This window comes from Pongo pygmaeus, chromosome 5 (assembly GCF_028885625.2).
Source record: "Pongo pygmaeus isolate AG05252 chromosome 5, NHGRI_mPonPyg2-v2.0_pri, whole genome shotgun sequence".
NCBI lineage: Eukaryota > Metazoa > Chordata > Mammalia > Primates > Hominidae > Pongo > Pongo pygmaeus.
Window position 1 is genome coordinate 158,163,184 of NC_072378.2, and position 24,791 is coordinate 158,187,974.

General features: G+C 46.9%; 1 protein-coding gene across 3 annotated transcripts in view; it reads left to right on the forward strand.

Annotated features, from left to right (window-relative positions):
• ZDHHC14 (zinc finger DHHC-type palmitoyltransferase 14) overlaps nt 1–24,791 on the forward strand; it is a 294,209-nt gene that overhangs the window by 226,091 nt on the left and 43,327 nt on the right. For all 3 annotated transcript variants that reach the window (XM_054493272.2, XM_054493273.2, XM_063666762.1), the window contains one exon: nt 22,539–22,676. In XM_054493272.2, coding sequence (XP_054349247.1) covers nt 22,539–22,676 — 138 coding nt within the window. The remainder of the gene's footprint in view (nt 1–22,538; nt 22,677–24,791) is intronic.

Here is a 24,791-nt window from a genome sequence, read left to right on the forward strand (position 1 = left end):
ATATGAAGATCGCATTACTCTCCTGAAATTATGCTACCTGTGCATTTTAGTTTTGAGGATAACACAGGCTCTCTATGCCTCGGACTGGGCATTTTCCCTTCCACGGTTCCCATGAGCCCCTTAAGATCTGAGGAGAGGCTGGAAGCGGTGGCTCATGCCTGTAATCCAAGCACTTTGGGAGGCCGAGGTGGGTGGATCAGCTGAGGTCAGGAGTTCGAGACTAGCTGTGGCCAACATGGTAAAACCCTGTGTCTACTAAAAATACAAAAATTAGCTGGGCATGGTGGTGGCTGCCTGTAATCCCAGCTACTCAGGAGGCTGAGGCAGGAGAATTGCTTGAACCTGGGAGGTGGAGGTTACAGTGAGCAGAGATCGCGCCACTGCATTCCAGCCTGGGGGACAAGAGCAAAACTCCATCTCAAAAAAAAAAAAAAAAAAAAAATCTGAGGAGAGAGTTTAATGAGGTGAGCTGCATGCTTGGATTAGAAGATGCCAGAAATATGATGGAATGCAGCAACTTGGATGGAAACGTCCAGCGGTCTGCCCCATGGCCTCGAGAGAATGAGTTTGCCAAGAAGCCGGAGTGGGTGATCAGTTGCTGTGAGGGCAGTCAGAGCAGGCTCATGGCCCTGGTGCAGAAGTGCAGCTTACCCCTGGGACCCCTTCACTTCCCGGGGCATGGCCTGACCCGGGGTCAAGAACTTTGCTTCTAGGGTTTGTTTAGAGCGGGGATTCCTGACCTGGGTGACATGAATGGAATTCAGGGGTCCACGAACTTGGAGAGGAAAACAATTACATCTTTATTTCCACTAACGTCTAAATGAAATTGAATATTTCCTTTAATGAATATGGGAAACACATCACACTAGTGGTGTTTGTCACCACTAGAAACTGCAGCTATTTTATATGGTGTCATGGTTATCACAGATAGCTCAGCATAACATTTACACTTGCTACTACTTCAAAATTGTGAAAGTTGATAAACCGTAGATCTTACTAGTTAGCATATGCATAAGTAAGCATGTATTTTTCTATATCACGATGTCAAAATTGTGTTAGAAACATTGTCTTTATTATTGCTTTCTTTTGTCATCTCACGGATTTATGTATTTAGAAACATGCTGGGAAGGGGTTCACGGACCTCAGCAGAATACTGAGGGCTTCATGACACACACAAGAAAGCTCAGAATCCCCGGTTCACTCTTGTTGAGGCTCTTAAATTGTTAGAAAATAGACTCCCTAGGATGACAAGTCACATTATCTCTCCACCCGACCAAGGAAGGGGTTTGCATAGATTTTTTTCAAATAGTATACGAAACCATTTCTTTCAAGAATGCCGCGTTTAAAGGCTCTTTTTTTAAAACAAACAAACTACAGTGGGCTCATTCCACTTCCTCTCTTTCTTCCTCTTTTCCTCTCTCAACCCAAACACAGGTGTGCAGCATGCAGTTTCCTGAGGGTGGGGAGGAAGGACCACCCACATTGTGGCCTGCCTGGCCTGGGGTTTTCTGGGAGCAAAGGGTGTTTAACCCTTTCATTGCAAAGAAGCAAGAGAAAGGGCAGTGGCAGGGTGAGGTCTGTGCAGGTGCCCCCTGCCCTTTCGTCTGGGTAAACAGAACCCATATTCATGGCTGTTTAAACGCTGGAGAGCCTTCATTCCCTCTCGTTATTCATGCTTGCTTCAGTCCCTTTATGCCACTGAGAAATATTGGGAAGAAAAGAACCCTCAGTGTAGTTAAAGAGATTAAAACCTGTTCACAAGAGAGAATAGAATATTGACAGTGCCGTCTTAAATTTGAAGGAGAGATTCTTTCCAAGCTCCACATGGGCTTTCTGAGGGCTTGTATCACATCCATTTCCATTGAAAGTTGACAAAAACAAGATTGTATTGCAGGATGTCTTCTTGGCTCTCACAAGTTAAATTCCTGACAATGCGATGTGCCATTTATCATATGATAAAAGTAACCAGTGTCTACCCGGTTTGTGCCTGAAAATCCACTGCTTATTACTACTGATTTATGGGTTTGTTTTTCACCAATGAATTGAAAACATGCATTTTTTTCCCACCTTTGCTCATGCTGACACTTTGCTGGAGGACAGGAAGTCACGCTGTGCGTGCATGGATTTGCTGTCATGCTGTGTGTGCTCAGGGGGCGTCCTCAGAGCTGTACCCAGAGTGGGAAGCACGTCATTCATTCACCCTACTTAAGAAATATCCACTGACGGTTGATTATATGCGGGCTCCCTGCTCGGGAGCTCTGGGAGACAGTGGTGAGTGTGGTCAACATGGCCCTGCCTGCAAAGAGCTCAGAGATACCCACCGAGAAGCACAGGTGGATCAGGAGGCACCGGTGGTACAGGGAGGTGAGTGACACAACGGGAAAGTCCAGCTCACATGGGAGCATACGGGACAGATGCCCTGCCTGGAGGAAGCAGCGTCCCATCTGGGCTGAGCTCTGGTTAGCCAGGCACAGAGAGGAGAGCTAGCAGGAAGATGCTGCTGTGCAAGTGGGAGGACACCTGTGCTGAGCCCGGGTCCGAGGGACCAGAGGTGTGGCTGATGTGGAGACTCAGGTCAGAGTGAGTCAGTGTGGCAGAGAGGGCTGCAACAGGCCAGGGGGTAGGCAGGCGCCTTATAAGCCATGCAAAGGAGTGTTGATCTTATCTGAGGACAAGAGACGAAAGTGGCCTTATCAAACGCATGCTTCAAAAAGTGTCCTCCGTCTCTCCGGCAGAGAACAAACTGGATGGTGCCACGATGGAGACAAGGAGACAGGAGGCAGGGCTGTCCCCACAGGGTGGGACAGGGCACTGGAGTCCAGGCCAGGGCAGTGGCTGAGGAGACAGAAAGCTGTGGATGATTCCGGAAAAATTTCAGCTGAAGAATCGACAGGACTTGATACTTCATTAAATTCCTGGAGTTGGGGCAAAGGAGAGTGCTTGCTTGACCCCTCTGGTTCCTGAGAGCATGGTTTTTTCCCCATGCTACCAAGTAATGCTTTCAAGGAAAAATAGAGTTCACATATTTTAAGTGGATCATGACTTAGTAACCTGAGTCTATAAAGTATGTAATTCAGTGTAACTACCTGGACCCCTCGGGTTCTTGCTCCAGAACTTGATCTGTGGCAGCCTAAAATAAACATGAGGACCTCGAAACAGTGGGATCAGCTCCAAAGAGCCAGAGCTGAGCACTGCCTGTGTCAAAAGGTGCGCACCTGGAGGGAAAGCGAGGGGTGGGAAATGGATGTAGCAGCAACAGCACTGGACAGGAGAGGCCTTAGAAGGAGCCGAGGGCAGCTCGCACTGGGCGTAGAAGTCCATGGCTGGCCCTGAAGGAGAAGCCCCTTTGTGTAGGGTGGTGGCCACTCCAGGAACAGCTGAGGACGCTTGCTAGGGCACTCAGGATGCTCCCTTTATCCAGAATGTCTTCCCATCATCATCACTCTCTTTTGCCCAGTGATCTACAATTTACAAAGCAACGTCATAAAGAGCAGGAAGAGTTTTGTGTTGAGTGAGGTAGGTTGTTCGAGGGTCTTAAATAAGAAGTGCCATCATGTGCCACAAGTGGGGAGTCCATCTTCCATTCTGCTCTGAGCAGTGAGTGTCTTTCCCTGTCTCGTGGGGCCACAGAACAGGGACCCGAAGAGGTGGCCGGGCACTGAGCTTGCAGATGGTGCCCCAAGGAGGAAGCAAGCCGTTCAGGAGAGCCGGTGGACAGCAATGGAACGCTTGAAGGGGCTCTGTGCAGGGGCTGAAGCCATTGGAGTTGGAAGAACAGCCCAAAGTGTCAAGGGGAACAAGCAGTGGGACCCAGAGGCAGATCCAGGCTGGATCAGGGCCTGCTCACCCAGGCCTGCCTTAAAGTAGCAACAAGTCCTTGGGGACAAAGAACTGGAAAGTAATCTCGGAACATGCTTTTTGGAAATTTTGCCTGTAACTTTGTGGGGTGGATCATTGAGGTTCACAACAGAGGGGCTGCAGGCCATCCCAGGGGAGTCCTTTGTTGGCATCATAGAGGCCCAAGCAGTGACCCCAACCGCCTTAAATACGGGTATTCACAGACAGCTGAACTGGGCAGATCCCACCCACGACCTGAGTCAAGAATCTACACCTGGGTCGGGCGCGGTGGCTCACACCAGTAATCCCAGCACTTTGGGAGGCCGAGGCAGGCAGATCATGAGGTCAGGAGATTGAGACCACAGTGAAACCCCATCTCTACTAAAAATACAAAAAATTATCCAGGCACGGTGGCGGGCGCCTGTAGTTCCAGCTCCTCAGGAGGCTGAGGCAGGAGAATAGCGTGAACCCGGGAGGCAGAGCTTGCAGCGAGCCGAGATCGCGCCACTGCACTCCAGCCTGGGTGACAAAGCGAGATTCCGTCTCGAAAAAAAAAAAAAAAAGAGAGATGTATTTAAGAGTTGATATTTAATAAAATTACTCTTTACTGCTTTATCAAAGACATCCTAAAGTTAAAAAAAAAAAAAGAATCTACACCTGAAGTAGAAACTAACTACCCTTCCGCCATGAAGTTCTACTGAGCCTCCTTTTATCTCAACAGGCTCCACATTTCAGGTTCCTGTCAGTCACTCCTGAGTGTCTCAACAGCCCCTGGAGGTCAGGATGGAGGGAGGGGCTGCAGATTCCGAGAAGGAGAGGCAGCGTTGGCCCACAGAGCGGCCTTGGTCTCAGACCTTAGACTTGGAGGACTGGAGCTCGTGGACAGACCCATGTTGTCCAAGCTCTCACCCTGAATGCAGAAAGCCAGAACGCAGATTTGTTCATTTTCAACAGATGACTGCAGGACCAACGTTGTCACAGGGGCCAGCATTCTCTCACCAGGCAAAGCCAGCCGCTTCTCTGCCTGGTATCAAGCTGCTTGGGCAGCCAATTCATAATCAGAGTGCCAATTTATAAGTGTAGAATGAGAAATAGAACTGCCACAGGAAGCAGAATCACTGCCTGGTCAGCCCTGTGGGACTTTCTGGAGACTTCTGTCAAATATGCTTGTGTAAGACTGGGAGCCATGAATAAATGCACCTGTTTGTTTGTTTGTTTGTTTGTTTTTGAGACAGGGTCTTGCTCTGTCTGTTGGAGTGCGGTGATGCAATCTTGGCTCACTGCAACCTCCACCTCCCGGGTTCAAGCCATCCTTCTGCCTCAGCCTCCCCGAGTAGCTGCGGCTACAGGCACACGCCACCACGCCCAGCTAATTTTTGTATTTTTAGTAGAGACAGGGTTTCACCATACTGGCCAGGTTGGTCTCAAACTCCTGACCTCAGGTGATCTGCCCACCTCGGCCTCCCAAAGTGCTGGGATTACAGGCATGAGCCCCCACGCCTAGCCAATATGTGTACTTTTAAAAAGTGCTTTGATAGAGGATTCTGATAATGTAAAATAATGCATCTAATGTAAATTTTTTAATGTATCATGTCTTTTTTATTCTGTGCATTTATTTATTTAAAAACTGTTTATGACAAAAGAATGAGGCTACATGTCTAATACAGTTTTTTGGAGAGAGCATCCCTGGCCAATAGGAAAGCTTCAACAACAGAATTTCTGGGGCCTCCTGGGCACATTTTCATCCTGTTCTGGCTTTGTCAGTGATACTCAACCGCGGTGTCAGTGCCCAGTGCAAAGAGACCTTCTTCCAAGGCAAAGGTAGATGTGTGCTTGCAGGTTGGAGCCGATCCAGCAGGGGAGGGTGGCCTCTGGCCAAGTGCTCACCTCATTTCTGCCTGGAATTGTCAAACTGCAACTCAGCTTGAAAAATATATTTCTTCCATACCCAGAAAAGCCACAAGCGATTGCTTCATGAAAGTCTGTCTCTGTTCATCTGACTTTCCCTGTTTGTGCATCTTTTTGACCGGCTCCGTCCCTTTTGTGTGTGTGTGGTTCTTGGCTTTGTGGCTCTGAGGAGTGTGTGTTCATATCTGTGTCTTGCTCCTTTTGCCTTCCAGAGTCTCTCTTTCTGCCAGGCTTATGTCTCTAGCTCAGACCTCTCCTCAGAGCTCCAGACTTGCATATGCAGCTTCCCGCTGGACATGTCCACTTGGGGAGATAAAAGCACCCCAAATCATCTTTCCCCAGTGACCCCCACCTTGCTGAAGGCCAGCCCCATTTCCAGGCTGCACAGACATGAGGGTCCTACCGACTCCTTTCTCTGCCACACCCTGCTCACCTAATCCATCACCAGGCTCTGTACAGTTTGCTTACTAGGTGGATCCCAGCTTAACCCACTTCATCCCTTTCCTTCTGTGCACTGCCTCGGCCAGCTGCAAGCCGCCATCATCTCTCACTTTAACTGTGCAAAGGTCTCTTGGAGGACCCCCACTGTCCACTCTGCTCCTCATCTAATCCAGCCTCTACACTGACATCAGAGTGACCTTTTCCAAACAGAATGTCATCACTATGGGAAGGAGGCCAAAATCCTTAACCTAGTGTACAAGACCCACCTCTCTCGGCTTGCACTGTAGTCCGTGTGCCACCTGGGCTCCAGCCCCCAGGCCTCCTCTGGTTGCTCTCTGTTAATTCCTGCTCATCTTTCAGGGAGAGGTTCAGGCGTGGGCTCCTCAGGGAAGCCTGCCACTGCACACACTTCCCATAGCTCTCCGTATGCTTCCTTCACAGCTCTGACCAGGGTTGTCATGGTATACACTGGGGATGTGTGGACTCGAGTGGCCAATGTCTCTGCCCACAGGTGGGTAAGCTTCAAGAGGCCAGGCCTGTGTCAGTTTCCCTCACTGTATTCCCAGCAGCCAACTCCTTGACTGGCATGCAGCTGCTCAGTTAGTATTTACTGAAGGAGAGAAGGGAGAGAAGAAGAAAAAGAGAATTTGATGCTCCTCTTGCTGTATCTACCTTCATGTCTCCATCGTAGTCTTCTCTCTTAGAAAAAAAAAAAAAAGTATATTGCTTTTTTGGCCCTATGATGAGGTTAGCGTTCTCAACTGGGGGAAAAAAAAGCCTCCAGCACCCAATCTAAACTAAATGAAACCCATATCCCTCACCCTCAAACCTACCAGAAGCACAAATTTAAAAATGTCAGACTCCAACAGAAATGATCATTTAAAAAAAATTAAGTCTGATCAAGAGCTAGTAATCCTTGCACAGTTCTGGGAGGGTGGAAATGCCATCACTGAAAATGACTCATGGTGTCTTTAGGTCTGTGACTGACGCAACTTACACGTGTATTTATCTACTCAACAGATATTGGAGAGCCTCACGTGTGCCTTCTACAAATTCAAGTAAAACAGTAGCTTTCAAACTTTTTGTGTTTTACAGCAACTCACAGTAGGAAATACATTTTCTACTGGGATCCAATGCACAGAGATATGCACATAAAAGGCATGAAGCAGTGCTTGCCTTTCTCAACAGAAGATGCCTTGATACTTTCTATTTTATTGTTTGTTTTTAGTGCTGGTCATGACCAGCTAAATCAATTTCATGACTCACTATCTGATCACAACCCTTAGTTTAAGAAACCCTGGAATAAAGCATAATTAGAGTAGCTCCTTCTGAATAGGCCAAGGATTGCATTGACTTATGCTGGGGTTAGCCCAGAGTGCTAGCTTGCCTGTGGCTGAGATTTTAGGTTGTATACCTCCGGGACCCTGGGGATGGCACATTTAGCATGCTACACGATAGGCACCTGTTGGCCTGCCTTCTTAGAACAGCTCAGTTTTAAATTACTGGTTGAAATAAATCATTTCAAGCAGCCTTGTGGAGCAGTAGGCAGCGCATCCGTCTCATCATCTGAAATAAGTTATTTCAGTTTCTGTGAACTAACCTGATAGGTCAACCATTCTTAACCTGGGGCCTAAGAACAGGCTTCGGGAAATTGTACCTAAAATGTGTGAGTGCACGAGAGTGAAGGGATCCATAGCTGTCATCAGAGTTTTAAACCAGTAGGGAATGAAAAAAAAAGTCTAAGAACGGTTGCCCTGGAGGTTATAAACAGTTTCTGATATTCTTGGAAAATAGTATTGAAAGGGCTGACACTTTTAGTGGTTGCTGACTCTTCCTCTCATGGTCTCCCTGATATTATATCCTTCTTCCTTGGTAAACTTGTTCCCACCACACCTTCACCCAGTTAGCCTCGCCTGGGCTAGAAAATGGCAGCTCTTGGAAAGCCCCTCCACCGCTGGCTGGTGCACCTGGGTGAAGACACTGCAGCTCTTGATGGGGGGGTTGGAGGGGAGTGCAAAAGTCCAGGACCCAAGTTCAAGTCCTGTGCCATAGAGTCCTACATCCCATAAACAGTGCCCCACTGTGTGGTGTTTCATAAAGGAGCAGCCCCACCTCCAGGAACTTCACTCACAACTGCTCACATTACAGTCAACTTTACCACATTTACTAGCTGACTGATTTACAGTCAACTTTACCACATTTACTAGCTGACTGATTTTTTTTTTTTGGTTGATGTAAGCAGTGATCCATTTTAGAAAATGAAAAGTAATGAGGAAACTCAATATATAAAACAGACATAGGTCTAACTGCTGTAGTTCAAGGGGAAGAAAGCCCCAAGGCTCTCCGTAGAGAAGGGGCTGTTGACTAGGCCTTAACTCCAAGGAAATCACAACTTCCTCACTGTGTGATGTTCTTAGAAAAACTCTCTATAAATCCTCTCAGAAAACCCCATGGAATCGCTAGACATCGATCTGCCACAAATGGGAAAATCACATTCCCAGGCCATAACACTATGGCAGTTAGCAGGGCCGGGGTCACCAGTGTGTAACCTGCTTCCTGGCACAGGGCCCCAGATGGACTTCATGTTCTGCTGTCTCCAGCTTGAAATTCTTCATGACTTTTTTTTTTTTTTTTTGAGACAGAGTCTCACTCTGTCACCCACGCTGGAGTGCAATGGCGCAATCTTGGCTCACTGCAACCTCTGCCTCCCTGCAACCTCTGCCTCCTGGGTTCAAGCAATTCTCATGCCTCAGCCTCCCAGCTAGCTGGGATTACAGGTGCCCGCCACCACGCCCAGCTAATTTTTGTATTTTTAGTAGATAGGATTTCACTATGTTGGCCAAGCTCATCTCAAACTCCTGACCTCAGGGGATCTACCCACCTGCGCCTCCCAAAGTGCTGGGATTACAGGCATGAGCCACTGTGCCCGGCCAATTCTTAATGATTTTTAAGCAGCTGCCCCAAATTTTCATTTTGCCGTGGGCCCCCAACATTCCGTAGCCAGTCCTAACTGGTAGAACTTTGCCTATTCTCCTGAGTGCCTTTGTTGAGAAAAGTAATTAAGGACCTGCTGACTGGACTGCAGTGACTCAGTGAAGTGCTTGCAGCTTTATGTGAACAACAAGAAACAAAAACAGCACACTATATTTAGAGCTCCAGACGTCTGTGCGGACCCAAGTCTGCTGGCAGGGGTATTGATGTCGTACTTCGTCATTTCTGAGTGCCATTAGAGCCACCAATCTGTTCTTGGCCTAGCCTGGGTCTGTAAGCACCCCTGTTCTCGTAAATACTTTATCTGTAGAGTTCCTGCTGCTGGGCTGGCCAGCACTTCCTCATTCTGTGAAATGTGTAGACACAATTGACTTCAATTCTTGAAAAGTTTTATTTAGCTATGGAATCGTAGTATTTGAGTTGGAAATAACCTTTTATAGCATATCCGACTTGCTGAGGCCAGAAATGTGCATATCACATCACTAAGTAGGCAAAAGGCCAGGACCCAAGTTCAAGTCCTCTGCCGTAGAGTCCTACATCCTGCCAACAGTGCCCGTCATGTGGTGTTTCGTAAGGGGACAGCATCGCACCCTAGGAACTTCACTCAGAGCTGCTCACAATAATTATAGTCAACATTTGCCACATTTACTAGCTGACTGCATTTTTGTTTTATTTTTGGTTGTTAAAAGCAGTGATCCATTTTAGAAAATGAAAAATAATGAGGAAACTCAGTATATAAAACAGACATAGGTCTAACTGCTGTAGTTCAAGGGGAAGGAAGAAGAGGTGAGAGAGGGGGCCAGGGGCCTGCCCAGCACCCAAGGAGCTCAGCTTGGAAACCCAGACCTCGGCTCTGCAGATGCATTTGGGTGCAGCCAGTGACGGGAGAGTGGGGCGCCAGCAGCATTAGGAACCACCCAGAGACTTCAGGCAAGAGGCTCCTGAGATGTCATTTGCACTGGAAGGCCCCGTTGGCAACAGTGTGGGGGGCACATAAGGGGTGTGTCCAGGAAGATGTGACAGTGGCTCCTGCAAGAGGGGACAAGAGCTGGCACAGTGCAGTGGCCTTCAGACATCGGGGAGCAGGACCACCTCCTGCTGACCACTTGGATGTGAGGGATGAGGGGGCAGAGGGCGTAAAATAAATGGGTTCCCCATGGGAGATGCCACTAGCAAAGAAGAGGCGGCTTGTGAGGAGGAGAGATTGCAGGGAGCTTGATGACCAGAGCTCGGGACCTACGGAAGGGGAGGGCCCATGGGACAATTAGGTCCACAAGTGTCCAGGGGGTCAGCTCACCCCAGGGAGATGCCAGGCCCAAGGCTGGAGCTGGACACTACAAAACCCACAGGCACCCTAGAGGATCAGTGGCCCTGTGCCCAGCAGGAAAGGCTGCCAGGCCGCTCCACTCCCGGGTGCACCCTCCCTGACCTGAGTATGTACCGTAGACCAGACCTTGAACTGAAGGGACAGAGGGATTGTGGAATCTCAGATGTATGCCCTAAAATCCCAACCACACATGAGGCAGGAGGAACAGATACTTCGGGGGGATCAGACGTCCGGGTGCAGGGACAGTGGGCCATGAGGATGTTGGGAGACCCTACAGATGATGTCTGGGTGTCAAACGCCCCTTCTGCACACCTGAGAGTGGCTTTGCTTCTGTTCCATGTTAGGCAAATCGGGATGGTCAGGACTTGTCCCAAGAGAACCAGACTGAGCCACAAGGACCCCTGATGGGGAGTGCTGCACCCTGGGATTCCCTGGGGCCCCAGATCTCAGATTATGGACCATCAGAGCAGGAATGCCCTAGGGGTCTTCTGACCATCACCCAGCTTTTAGAGGCGAAAAGCCAAGCACCATCATGAATATTACAAGCATGAATGGCAGCCTCATGGAAAGAACCCTCCAGGTGAATCTGAGCATATACAGGGGAACACCTGTTCCTCTTACCTCATATAACAGGCATTAGTGACAGTCACGAGACACTGCAGTATGTATATCTTTTTATTACCAGATGAGATATTATGTGAAAAAGCCCTTGAAAAGTACACAGTACGGTGGTACATATTTTCATTTCTTTCCTTGAGGGTTCCCTGAGGAAAGAAACACAGATATATATGGCCTTATATCTTAATAATAATAGTAACGAGGTTGCGTCTTCACTTTCAACTCAGAAAAATGAAATGTCTCTGAAGTTTTCCAGAAGGTCCTCGTTGTTTTTGAATTTTATAAAAAATGGGTTCTGCTTGGACTCATCATAGTTGGCTTCTCAAGGGAACTGGCATCAATCCATGAAGCCGTTGGGTCCTGCTCATAGACACAGCTCTCTGTGCCCAGACGATATGGACTCTTTGCTACAAGATCCCAGAAACGTATTTACTTTGGAGAAGCATGCCGATTAGGAATACAGCTTTCTCACCGTGTATACATGTAGTCAGAAGGTTTTGAAGAGCCTGAGAATTGCTAGCTTTCTGTGCGTAATATGCCCATGAGACAACTCTATTCTGAAATCTTTATTTTGAGTATAAATTGCCTGAGGGTTCAAAAAATCTTAATAACTGGACATGAAAGAACATAAGAGTCACGCGGGTGGGGGAAGTGGAAAAGGCGGTGGGCAGACGTCAGAAGCTGGTTCTAGACACTGGCAATTCCATTTCACTCCAAGCTGCTTTCCTCGCCTGTCCTCTGGGACTCTGGGCCACCTCTGTCACCGGGTAAAGATCGAGTGAGTGAATAAAGAATGTGAATGAATATTGAAAACCAGAAAGCCTCACAAATGCGTCAGCCATTCCGAGCTAAGATGGCACTATTGATTTCAAGACCCGTAATTTCTAGAGAGTCATTGAGAAGTTTCTGAGGGGTGTTGGATGATAGCACGAGTTTGTTTTTCAATTTTGTAAGATAATTTGTTTTATTCCATGGAGAATTAAGGAGAACTCCTAGGCATTGTTTCTGGCCCTGCAAACCCAAAGATTGTGTAAGGTCAACGCTGAGGGGCTTGGGTGGGATGGGAGTGGCGTGTACTTACTGAGGACTAAGCACTGCTCACGTGGAGCTTATCTCAGAGTTTCACAAACGACAGGTGGAGAATGACTGAAGACCACCAACATAGACCGTTTTTGAGGCTATACAAATTTAAACTTACATGACTGATTTTTTTTTTTTTTTTGAGACCGAATCTCACTCTGTCACCCAGGCTGGGGTGCAATGGCGCTATCTTGGCTCACTGCAACCTCCGCCTCCCGGGTTCAAGTGATTTTTGTGCCTCGGCCTCCCAAGTAGCTGGGATTGCAGGCTCCTGCCACCACGCCCAGCTAATTTTTGTATTTTTAATACAGACAGGGTTTCACCATGTTGGCCAGGGTAGTCTCGAACTCCTGACCTCAAGTGATCCACCCACCTTCCCCTCGGCCTCCCAAAGTGCTGGGATTACAGGCATGAGCCCCCGCGCCCGGCCACATGACGGATTTTGCCATGGTGACGCAGAGCCCTGATTCAGCTCCTAGATTCTAGGAAGCTCAGAGACCTCTCCAGTGGGTTCTTATTCCAATTCTTGGCAAATAGGAGAGTGCTGGGTGGGGGAACTCAATCCTTCCCACCTAGTTAAAATTTCTCATTTCATATGACAACCCTCCACACACTATATTTGGGGAATTGTGGGATTTCCTTTCAGATCCTAACTGGCCAATTCACTTTTTAAATTATCCTCATTTCTACTCACTTGTTTACATCTCCTTTTGAGAATTATTTACATTACAAATGAAACCATCTTTCTTCACCTTCTTCCTCACTCTCTCAAGGCCTTTCTTTCTCTTCTCAATGACTTCATAATCATCTTTGTTTCTACCCAGCAAAGCTTACTCAGGGTGTCACTTGCTTCAGAATGCCGGCCTCTGCAGTGCACACTTGTCCTCCTCCTTGAATCACAAAATTCACCCAATATTGGAAAGCAGGGTTAAAAAACAGGATTTATGGGGAGGCCAAGGCAGGTGGATCACTTGAGGTCAGGAGTTCGAGACCAGCCTGGCCAACGTGGTGAAACCCCGTCTCTACTAAAAATTAAAAAAAAAAAAAAAAAAAAATAGCCGGGCATGGTGTTGCATGCCTGTAATTCCAGCTACTTGGGAGCCTGAGGCAAGAGAATCACTTGAACCCAGGAGGCAGAGGTTGCAATGAGCCAAGATTGCACCACTGTACTCCAGCCTGGGCAGTAGAGCGAGACTCCACCTCAAAAACAAAAACAGAATTTAAACAAACTTGGAAAACAGGAGAAAATAGAAAAGTGTAAAATTGCTTATTTGGGGAGCTGAAGGGACCTGTGTTGTCTACTAGTCAAGCTCCGTCATTTCATGCCCACAGAGACTTAGCCACCTGCCAGGTGGTGGCAAGGCCAGGGCAGGAGCCAGTGAGACCTGGGTGGGGAGGGGAGGGACACCTTAGAGTCAGCCACATCGCTGTCCAAGGTTACTTTACATTGTAGCATAAAGGTCACAGCAGTGCTACATTTCACTAATTGGTTTTACACTGAAATGCTTTAGTTTTAGGGTTTTTTTTTTTTTATCAAATAGAGCTAAATGCTGCAGAATGTTAATTTATAAAACACTGGCAAGGACTCAAAACCAGAAGAATTCATGCGGATACTAATAAAACAGAGTCGTTGTGCATTAGATTTTCCCGCTCAAAGGCGTCTTAGAGCTTATCTAATTGAACATTTTACCTGTGAAGAAATTTAGTCCCCGTGTGGAAGTGCTATAATAATACTTTAGGGACACAGAATTAGTTCATATGATTTCTTAATTTTGTTTCTTCATACAATTAAGCAGATAGGACTTATTTTCACAAAAGGAGCTGAGAAGAGAGGGTGGGGGAAGAAACCGTACCTGATACATTGCTTTACTCAAGAGAACCCTCTGTCTTAGTCCATTTTCTGTTGCTATAACTGAATACCTGAGGCTATGTAATGTACAAAGAAAAGGGATTTATTTCTTAGGGTTCTGGAGGCTGGAAAGTCCAAGATCGAGGGAACACGTCTGATGAGGGCCTTCTTGCTGATGGGGATGCTGCAGAGTCTCAAGGTGGCCCAACACATCACATATGGCGAGGGGGCTGGGCATGCTGGCTCAGGTCTCCCTTCCTCCTCTGATGAAGCCACGAAGGCCTCACCCTGATGGCCTCAGCTGCCCCTAATTACCTCTCAAATACCATAGTCAGATTTCTTATCCTCTTAATACAGCTACAATGTGGATTAAGTTTCAATGTGAGTTTCAGAGGGGACAAATATTCAAACCCTAGCACCCTCCAAGCTCCACAATCTGAACAATAATGTTTGCCAAGCAGCTTTATCAAATCCATGTCTCTGTAAGAAGTTTCTGCTTCTTCCAACATTCACTTTGCTGAGGATGAGGCCACCTTGACTTGATTGAGGGTGGATATCTCCACACATAGGTAGGTTCTTTTCTTGTGCTGCAGAGTTCCAAGGGACCCTGGACACAAAGGCCAGGCCTGGTGTGGCAGGTCCCATTGTGGCCCCATTCCTGCTGCCATGCTGGGCCTTGGGTACCCATCACCGGATCAGCCTGAGTGTCTGCTCCAGCAGAGACGCTTTGGGTCCTCAGGGCACTCTGGCACAGCACCCAGCAGAGAACTGGAGTGTGAGGCAGTCACAGGTGGTGGCTTAGGTGCAGATGAACACGTGGGTTCCAATGCTGACTCCTCCACATCTGCAGCTTTCTTACCTGTAAAATGGGAATAATAACATTGAGTTCATCTGGTTCCGTGAGAATTAAATGACACAGTCCATGTAAAATTCTTAGCACAGTGCACAACACAAAGCAAAGTCAGGTAGAAAGATTAGATTAAAACAGGAGAAAGTGGAGTAAGGCAGGTGAGGTTGCTTTTCAGAACTTTCCTGAGTCATCGGACACAGTAGCAAAGCTATTATAGCTTAAATCTTACCAAAAGACCTAGAGTCGCATGGATCATTTACAGTCTAAGGAAGGGCTTGGTCCTCTAATCCTTCAGCTAGTTTAATATTTAAATATCCCTATTGCATAATTTTATGAATTATGTGGTGACAATAGAGGCCGGATACAATATGTACCACTGGATCTCAACATTCGTCTTTCTAAACAACAAATGGAATACACCTCATAAGGCAAAATTTTTCTAATTTTGGAGGTAAAAAAGCCCTACGTTTAAAGAAAAGTATTTTCTACTTCAGACCTTTAAAAACATGCGAAATTTAAACTTCAATTTAAATTTAAACTTCAATTTAACTTCAATTTAATCATAGAAATTTAAACTTCATTTGCACATTTCCATCTATTTTCCACCAGATTCTCAAGATGCTCTTGGGGAACGAGGCTGGGATTCTTATTCCCCACATCCTGACCAAGCTGAGCCACCGTCTGCCAAGAGCCTGTGACCGCTGCATGGAAAATGCAGAATCCTGGCTCTGGGTCCCCTCTCCATTGCCCATGCCTGGCCACGGGACATCATTTTTATTGAACTCTGGATCCACTCTTGAGGGCCTGTGTTAGAACCTGACTTCTGGGAGAGTTCAAATCCTTAACATTTCTTGCCAAACATTTCATTCGATCTCCAGCAGCCTTCAAATACAACTTTTGCAAATACTTTCCCCTCAGTATTTCAGTGGAGTTTTTGGTCCCTGTCCTATTATAGTGATTCTCCGCTTCTCCATATTTTTAAGGCCCCTTTTTCATATTTGATCTTTTCCAGAAATTAAATCTTCCTCTAATCTGAGGAAAGGTGCAGCTGACTAAGCTCAGGATGGGGCCAGTGTCCTAACCTTTCTCACTGATTTCCTCTGCTGTCAGATATGGAGTATAGCACCTACCCCCAGGGCTGCTGTCAAGTTAAATGAAATGGTGCTTCCAGCAGATACTCAGTAACTGGTAGCTTTCCTTAATCATTAATAATATTGTTTTCGGCTGGGCATGGTGCTCATGCCTGTAATCCCAGCACTTTGGGAGGCTGAGGCAGGTGGATCACCTGAGGTCAGGAGTTCGAGACCAGCCTGGCCAACGTGGCAAAATCCCATCTCCACTAAAAATACAAAAAAAAAAAAAATAGCCAGACGTGGCGGCGTGCATGCCTATAGTCCCAGCTGCTCGGGAGGCTGAGGCAGGAGATATCGCTTGAACCCGGGAGACAGAGGCTGCAACGAGCCGAGATCATACCATTACACTCCAGCCTGGGCAACAGAGCAAGCCTCCATCTCAAAATATAAATAAATAAATAACATACAATTGTTTTCATCATTATTTAGAGTTTTAGGTTCACAAAATAGGACCATAGCTCTTTTTTCCTGAACTATGTTCCCACTGCCACTTTAATGGAACCTTCTTTGCCCACTTAGGATCTGAGGGCAGGTGACTTGCATTCCACTGTAGCCTCTGGGGCTCTCACTGGTACCCCGTGGAGCTTGAGTAAAACCACCCTTGCCTCCCACCATCTCTCTCCTCCCACTCTTTCTGCATGAGCTGATCCAGGCTAACTGTTTTCAGCTCTTAGCACCTAGTCAGTATCTCCCAGCTCTCAGCCTTCTCAGAACGTATTCAGAAGTCCTGGACCCCTGTTTTGTCTTGTGCTTGGCATGCCTAGAATCTCATGTTTTGCCCGCATTTGTCAGTGTCTTCACCTGGCAACCTGGAGTAGTGATCACTCATAAACCTACTAAATGAGATTGAAGACATTTCTGCCTTTACTTAGTCCATAGTTACTGGGTGTCTACTGCATGCCAGGCACTTAGGTGCCAGGGCTCTAAGGGTGACTAGAAATGATTCCTCCCCTCTGGGAGCCGGCTAGATGAAAGAGGAGAGCAGGTCCACAGGTCACTGCAGGCAGCTCGGTGCCACCAGAGGCATGGCCAGGATCCCCAGGCTAGCTAACTCAATCTTGTTATTTTCTAGAACCTTCCAGGTTTTCCAGCCATCCCCCACCCTCAGTATTCCATTTGCCAGCTGGCTTTTAGGGAGTAGCCCTTCATCTTTTGATATGGTTATGCTTTGTGTCCCCATCCAAATCTCATCCTTAATTGTAGTTCCCATAATCCCCACGTGTGGTGGGAGGACCTGGTGGGAGGTAACTGAATCATGGGGGCAGTTTCCCCCATGCTATTCTCATGATAGTGAGTGAGTTCTCATGAGATCTGATGGTTTTATAAGGAACTTCCCCCTTCACTCGCCTCTCATTCTTCTCTCTTCTGCTGCCTTATGAAGAAGGACGTGTTTGCATCCCCTTCCACCATGATTATAAGTTTCCTGAGGCCTCGCCAGCCCTGCGGAACTGTGAATCAATTAAACCTCTTTCCTTTATAAATTACCCAGTCTCGGGTATGCCCTTATAGCAGCATGAGAACAGACTCATACATCTTTTTTTTTTTTTTTTTTTTTTGAGACAGAGTCTTGCTCTGTCGCTCAGGCTGTAGTGCAGTGGCATGATCTCAGCTCACTGCAGCTTGCAGCCTCCACTTCCTGGGTTCAAGCGATTCTCCTGCCTCAGCCTCCTGAGTAGCTGGGACTGTAGGCACACGCCACCACACCCAGCTAATTTTTGAATGTTTAGTAGAGACGGGGTTTCTTCATGTTGGCCAGGATATTCTCAATCTCCTGACCTCGTGATCTGCCCGCCTCGGCCTCCCAAAGTGCTGGGATTGCAGGCGTGAGCCACCACACCCAGCCCTAATACATCTTTTAAATAAAGGAATCCTCCAGTGATACTGTGGTATAAAGACCACTCCCTTCTGGCAGGACCCAAACTTTAGAATCAAGGAATGTGGCAACAACTTCAAAGTATTTGTTTAAAGAACTTCCCATCACACATGCCTCTAACCCTACCCTGGCACACAGGACAGCCATTCAATTTTTCCACACAGAAAGTATAGAAATAATACTCTAAATATGGCTGATGGAGCCTCTCAGATGTGTTCACTTGGGCCCCTGGGAGCTATGTCATGTGTTGGTTGCAGTCACTTGCTCTCTTCCAAGCTCAGCTTGTGCCTAATTCTTGCCAACTTTCTATCCTGGACACTGAATGACACTAGCCTCCCCATTGGAAGGTATAACTCTAGCAGCTCTTTAGCTTCCGCTCCTCTGAGCACATTCAGAGCTGGAGGCAGGAGGGTGGCTCTCCCAGCAGGACAGGATGGGCCACCATGTGAGGTCTCCCTGCTTTTCCATGGCCTGTTCTCATCCTTGACCCGAAAAGGAAGAATGCTGTCTGCTGCCAACAATGGCAATCAAGCTGACTGACACGGAAGCTAAATTAGGAGTTCGTTCCTTCGATCTGAGGAATATTTTAGTGTCTGAAAATTGTGTCCTCACCAAATAACACAAGGAACTCTTTGAAGCCATGGTGTCCTATGTTGTGGCTGTTTCTTCTTAGTATTCCGAGCACCTGATACGGTGCTGGGTACATGGAAAATGCTCAGTAAAGGCAATGTAGCATTTAATGGACAGGAGCTCAGGTTAGGAGACAGGTAGAGCTGGGCCCCCATCCCAGCTTTGTGATACATTAACTGTGTGACCTTGGGCAATGCACTTACTCCTGCAGATGTCCTTTTGATAGGATGAGAGTGTATTCAGTTACTTGACAAATGTGTGTTAGGCTTAGAGTAGGGTTGGCAGACAAGCACAAGTGAAAAACAAATGTGAGGGTGTCTTAGTCCATTTTATGCTGCTGTAACAGAGTACTACAGACCGGGTAACTTACAAAGAGCAGAGATTTAGTCCTTACAGTTCTGGAGGCTGGGAAGTCCACGGCCATGGGGCCTACATCTGGGAAGGGTCTTCTTGCTGTGTCCTCCCATGGCAGAAGGCGGGAGGGCAAGAGAGTGTGAGAGGCGGAGGGGGATCATTCCTTTATCAGGAGCCCGCTCCCACAATAACAGCATTAATCCTAAACCATTCATGAGAGCAGAGCCCTCATGACCTCATCCCCTCTTCAATGCCCCACCTCTCAACACTGTTGCACTGGGGACTAAATTTCCAACACACGAACTTCGGGGGACACATTCAGACCATAGCAGATGATTTCAGATGAAGCCAGGGTAAAGCCGATAGGACTTGCTCATGGTTTGGATGTGGGAGTGAGAGAAAGGGCGGGGTCAGGAACGATGCCTGGGGTTCTGAGTTGAGCAACTGGTCAGATAGAGAGTCTGAAGAGGCACGTGTTTGGGGAGGGAGGACAGGATGTCCTCTCCAGGACATGTCAAGTTTGAGGGCCAGTCAGGCTGTTCAGCTGGAGTCTGTTGCTGAAGGTGAGAGGCCGCCGTTGTGGAGTCATCAGTGTAGAGTGGCATTTGGACCTTGAGATGAAAAGGGATTGCCAGTGAGAGAGAAAGACAGTCCATGGAAAAGAGACCCTGGGTGCAACTGATCGTCAGATGTTGGGTAGAGAGGAAAGCACAGAAAGGGAGGTGGGGAGAGCACGCAGGCTCGAGGTGCAAGAATGTGGGGTGGGGATTAGGCCAGTGAGACCTCCGGCCCGAGGACTGTGATGCTTTCTGCCTCCCCGGAGGCACCCGCCGAGCCTCTCAGACTCATTACCACCATAAACTCAACAGACACAACAGAGGACATGAAAAAAATTCAGTAGGATAATTTCTCAGTGAGCCTAGATTTTCAGTGGGATTCCTGCCACTAAAATCCCAGAAAAAGTTTGCCAGAAAAAGTTTTCAATACAAGTTTCTAGACAGGAACTGCTTTTAGCTCAGGGCTACCGGAGAGCCAGGAGTTCACACCCATCTCTAAGACGGCGCTGGTTTCCCAAGAAGCTCCCAGACTCCACGAGCAACTGTCTCGTCCGCATCATCTGTCGCTTTCATTTCGGTAGTTACTCTGCCTCCTTCAGGAAAGCACAGTGTCACAGCTTAGCTGTAATTAAACTTTCTAAGCTAAAAATACAACCTGCCTGCTATGGTAGAAATGGTCTGTAGTGTGCTGCAAGACCTTCATGCTTCAGATGGGGTGTCCCTGGTGTTAACAATGCCTCCCAAGCCCTACATCCTTCTTTGCTGATAGGCGATTTTCACTTCGGTTGAGAGGCTCAAACCCACCGCATGTGGGATTGAGAGATCAGCTTTCCTAGAGTGAATAGGAGATTCCATCCCAGCATGTGCTTTTATACCCCCAGCTTTCACTCTCATGCCCATTTTCTCTAGTCATACAATGAGAAGAAAAGTGGTTTCTCAAAATGATGGCCTCCAAGTTTTAGGAAATTCTGGCTGATTCAGATTTTTTTTCTCTATGTGCACGTCGTCACATAGATAGATCTCTCATTATACAGACTGTGTAGATCAGTAACTTGGGGAAGTGAGGTTTGTTTGTTGTTAATATTTAAACACTTAATTTTTTTTAGAGCTGTTTTAGGTTCACAGCAAAATTGAGAGGCAGGTCCAGAGAGTTCCCATCTACCCCTCCCCTCCACATGCACAGCCTCCCCCATTATCAACATCTCCCATCATAGTGGATAAATTTGTCAGGACTGGTGAACGTGCATTGATAAATCATTATCATCCAACATCCACAGTTTACATTAGGGTTCGCTCTAGGTGTGGTACATTCTGTGGCTTTGGGCAAACGTATGACTGCATGTTTCTGTCATTCCAGTATCACACAGAGTATTTCCCCGGCCCCGGGTATTCTCTGTGATACACCTGATACACCTGTGCAGCCCTCCCCAGCCCCAGGGAGGTTGTTTTTATGCAGGGTTTGCTTTTCCAGCCATTGGGGAGGTGGGGGCCAGCAACACATGTTAACATGTAACTCACATGGGTAGGCTCATACAAATTATTTTCCCTGAGTGTCAGCATCTTATAGGCCATCAGCTTATCACCCGGCCAGGGAGCTCTGAAATCTCTCCTGAAGTCCTCTGCTCAGATTGGCTGTTTCTTGTTACTGCCACTTGCAGGCAGCAATGATTCTCTTGCAGTTCCTCTGCCACCACTATCATTCAGGTGTCCTCATGCCCTTTTCAAGAAACAAGCTTGCATTTGACCAAAAACACAAGATGACCAATTTATGATACATGACCAGAAAGTCATGAAACTAACCGCCTTGCCTAACTTTATAATGTTTTATTTATATAGTCACACCTCATATAGTACTCCCAGTATATTTTCAAGCACATAGAGATAGATAAAATATGAAAACTGGATACAAGTTCAGCTTAGAAAAGAGCCAGAGGAGAAAGCCAAGTCATATGCCCAGCGGTATCCTCCCCAGCCGCCACAGGCAGTCTTGTATGAGCGGGTGTGTTAGAATGGTGTTCTCAATAGAAGATCAGCTGAGTAGTCAAGAGAAACCCTTTGCCATTACTTGCAAGAGGAAGAACAAATCTCAAATGTGTTACAGACTTTGTGTGCAGATGTCCAGGTGAGAGGCCTGGGGTCTGCACTTAGGGTACCATGGGTAACCATGTAATGATGCCCATATCGGACCCTCTGTCATTTACAAAGTAAGAAGATGGGAGCAGCTCTGAAAGGCCTGACCTCAAGTTCTAGTTCCACTGCTTCTGAGCTGAATGGCCCCGTGCAGGCAGTCTCCCATCTCTCTCAGCCTCTGTTTGCCCATCTGTAAAATAGGGTAACACCATCATTTTCTTCATAGGAATGTTTTGAGGCCCAATGCGTTAATAAATGTGATTGATATCTGCTGAAGAGTTGTAACTGAGGACAAAGGATTGTGCCTCTGTCCTGTCCCAGGCCCCTTGTGGCCTCTCCCTATGGCCATTTACTATGCAAAGCAGGTCACTTGATCGACATCCAGCCCCAGCCCAGAACTTACCATCAGGCGGTGTTTTGAGGCCCAATGCATTAATAAATGTGATGGATATCTGCTGAACGGTTGTAACTGAGGACAAAGGATTATTCCTCTGTCCTGTCCCAGGCCCTTTGTGGCCTCTCTCTATGGCCATTTACTATGCAAAGCAGGTCACTTGATTGACATCCAGCCCCAGGCCAGAACTTAGCATCAGGTGGTGTTGGTTCCCTCTTAAGGGAAGGTTGTTCAGTGAATGCAAAGAAGTTTCTTTTACCAAAGAGAGGAATCTTTACTTTCCAAAAGAAATGAGAATTTGCCCTCCTATTTCTTTAAGTTGCCATTTGAGAAGAATGCATACAGTTTGTTTTTTCAAAACAGCTACGTTCTGTTGAAAGAATGATGATGTCCTTGAACTGTCTCGATGTGAAACATTTCTCTGAGTGGTTAATTTGGAAATATGCAGAATAATATCGTTGTGTTATATTATCAGAGTATTGGGTGGGAGGGGCGGGGCTCCTGCAAGTAAAAAGACATTTTATTAATTGATTTCCACTTTTTTTTTTTTCTGCCTCTCATTTCAGAACGGTTTGATCACCACTGTCCCTGGGTAGGCAACTGTGTGGGGAAAAGAAACTACAGATTTTTTTATATGTTTATTTTATCTCTGTCTTTTCTGACAGTCTTTATATTTGCATTCGTTATCACCCACGTCATTCTTCGTAAGTATGCTGGCGAAATCAGATTACGTATGTAACCATTTGCCTGACTTTGGTTTTCCGATTTGATTTTGATTTAATATTTTGGTCATTTCGGGCTCTCTCTTTCCCTTTCTTTCTCCCTTTCCCCTCCTCACTTCCAGCCTGCCTCGCTTTTGTATCTCACCCTCCTCCATCCTTCCTCCGTCCCCTGTCATCCCCCACTCCCCACCCCATCTTTCACACCTAGGCCAGGCTGTTTTCACCAAACAATACCTCCTCCTTGATACGCATGTCCCTATTCCAACCTCAGTGACCTCAGTTTTTCTCCTGCTGAGGGGTCCCCTGGAAGACTCATCCCCAAATTTTGCACAAAGGACAAGGTGCTGCAGTGATGACCATTGAAGAGCAGAGTTTTCTTCTTTAACGTGGTACCTCCTTATGCAAGAACAGTCACTGGTCACCCTCCCTAGAAAAGACGTCTGGGGAGAAAGACTAGGTTTTCTTGCACACAAATCTATACATGTTAAAAACATACATTTGACAAGATGTTTAAGTATCTGCTAGAACATGAGCTAACTACCCCTGGCATATATATAAAGGAAGCAACTTTGATTAAAAATTAGATTTGGAAATCAATGATTTTAATATCTATTTGCCTAAGCAAATGGCATTTTTTCATTTTCCATTCTGAGGGTTGTAACTTTGAATTTCTTTTGTCTCTTGGTCATTCACTTTCCTACAATAGAAAGTGATGAGAAGGAAGTGAATTTGCATTGAATTATAAATTTAGGCCTTTGAAATTCCATTACAGTACCAACAGCAACAGTAAGCACTAGCCTTGCCTCTTGTCCGCATTCCTGAAGCATAACCCCTCATTAGCAAGTCCATAGCTTCTTTCTGGAATGTTTCCGTAAGTATCTGCACAACGGCTTCACTTCCTTCCCAGGCCGCAGTGCTCAAACCACAGATGGCGTGGGCTGGGCTCAGGCTCACGTTAGGAGCACGTCTTCCTCCCTTTCTCTTCTGGTGGGTTCGTATGGGGTTGGGGAAGTGGGTGGGAGGGAATGTTTTGCATTCATTCTTTTTGAATATTAGTCAAATTGGGCCGTTAAATGGACCATCCCAAATTTTCATAGGTACTTTCAATCCTAGTTCCCGTTCTTTCTGACTATAATCTTTCATCCAAACGTGACACAAATGTGTAATATGTGCTTGAGAGCCATAACTTGGTGGGCTTGCAAGAGGACAATGGACACCCACCTTTTCCACATCAGCTGGGCAGGATGCAGACAGGGGTACCCTCTCCGTCTATTTTCAGAGTCCTCAAAATGGCAAAAATGTGGCTAGGGTCCTATCTGTGCATTAATAGACAAAAGAAGCAGAGAGAACGACTAGGGCATTATATGTTATTTTCAAAGAAGCAGTTGTTGACACAACTAGGGAAGAAATACGAACCGATCCTCCAGCACACATGTAACACTGAAAAGCAGTGTTTAGACATTATTTATTTTTATTTTTATTTTTAATTTTATTTTTGAGATGGAGTGTCGCTCTGTTGCCCCAGCTGGAGTGCAGTGGCGGGATCTCGGCTCACTGCAGCCCCTGCCTCCCAGGTTCAAGCGGTTCTCCTGCCTCGAGTAGCTGGGATTACAGGCGTGGGCCACAGCACCCGGCTAATTTTTGTATTTTTAGTAGAGATAGGGTTTCACCATCTTGGCCAGACTGGTCTCAAACTCCTGACCTCAGGTGATCCGCCTGCTTCGGCCTCCCAAAGTGCTGGGATTACAGGCGTGAGCCACCCCACCCGGCCTAGACATTGTATATCACCTTTAACAACCTCAAGATGCTTTCGTGTGTATTATGGGATTGTATTTATGGCCTTGTCCCTGCATTGTGGATGTCAAGGGCCAGTTGCCATGTGCTTAGTCATATACATAAACTCAGGGAACACACACACGTATGCTTATGGACTCACACACACACACTTACCCACACTCACTCTAGCCACACTCACACTCATATATACTCACCAGTACGCTCACACTCACACATATCCTTGCACACCCACACTCACACACACTCACACATACCCTTACACACCCACACACATACCCTTACACACCCACACTCAATGCT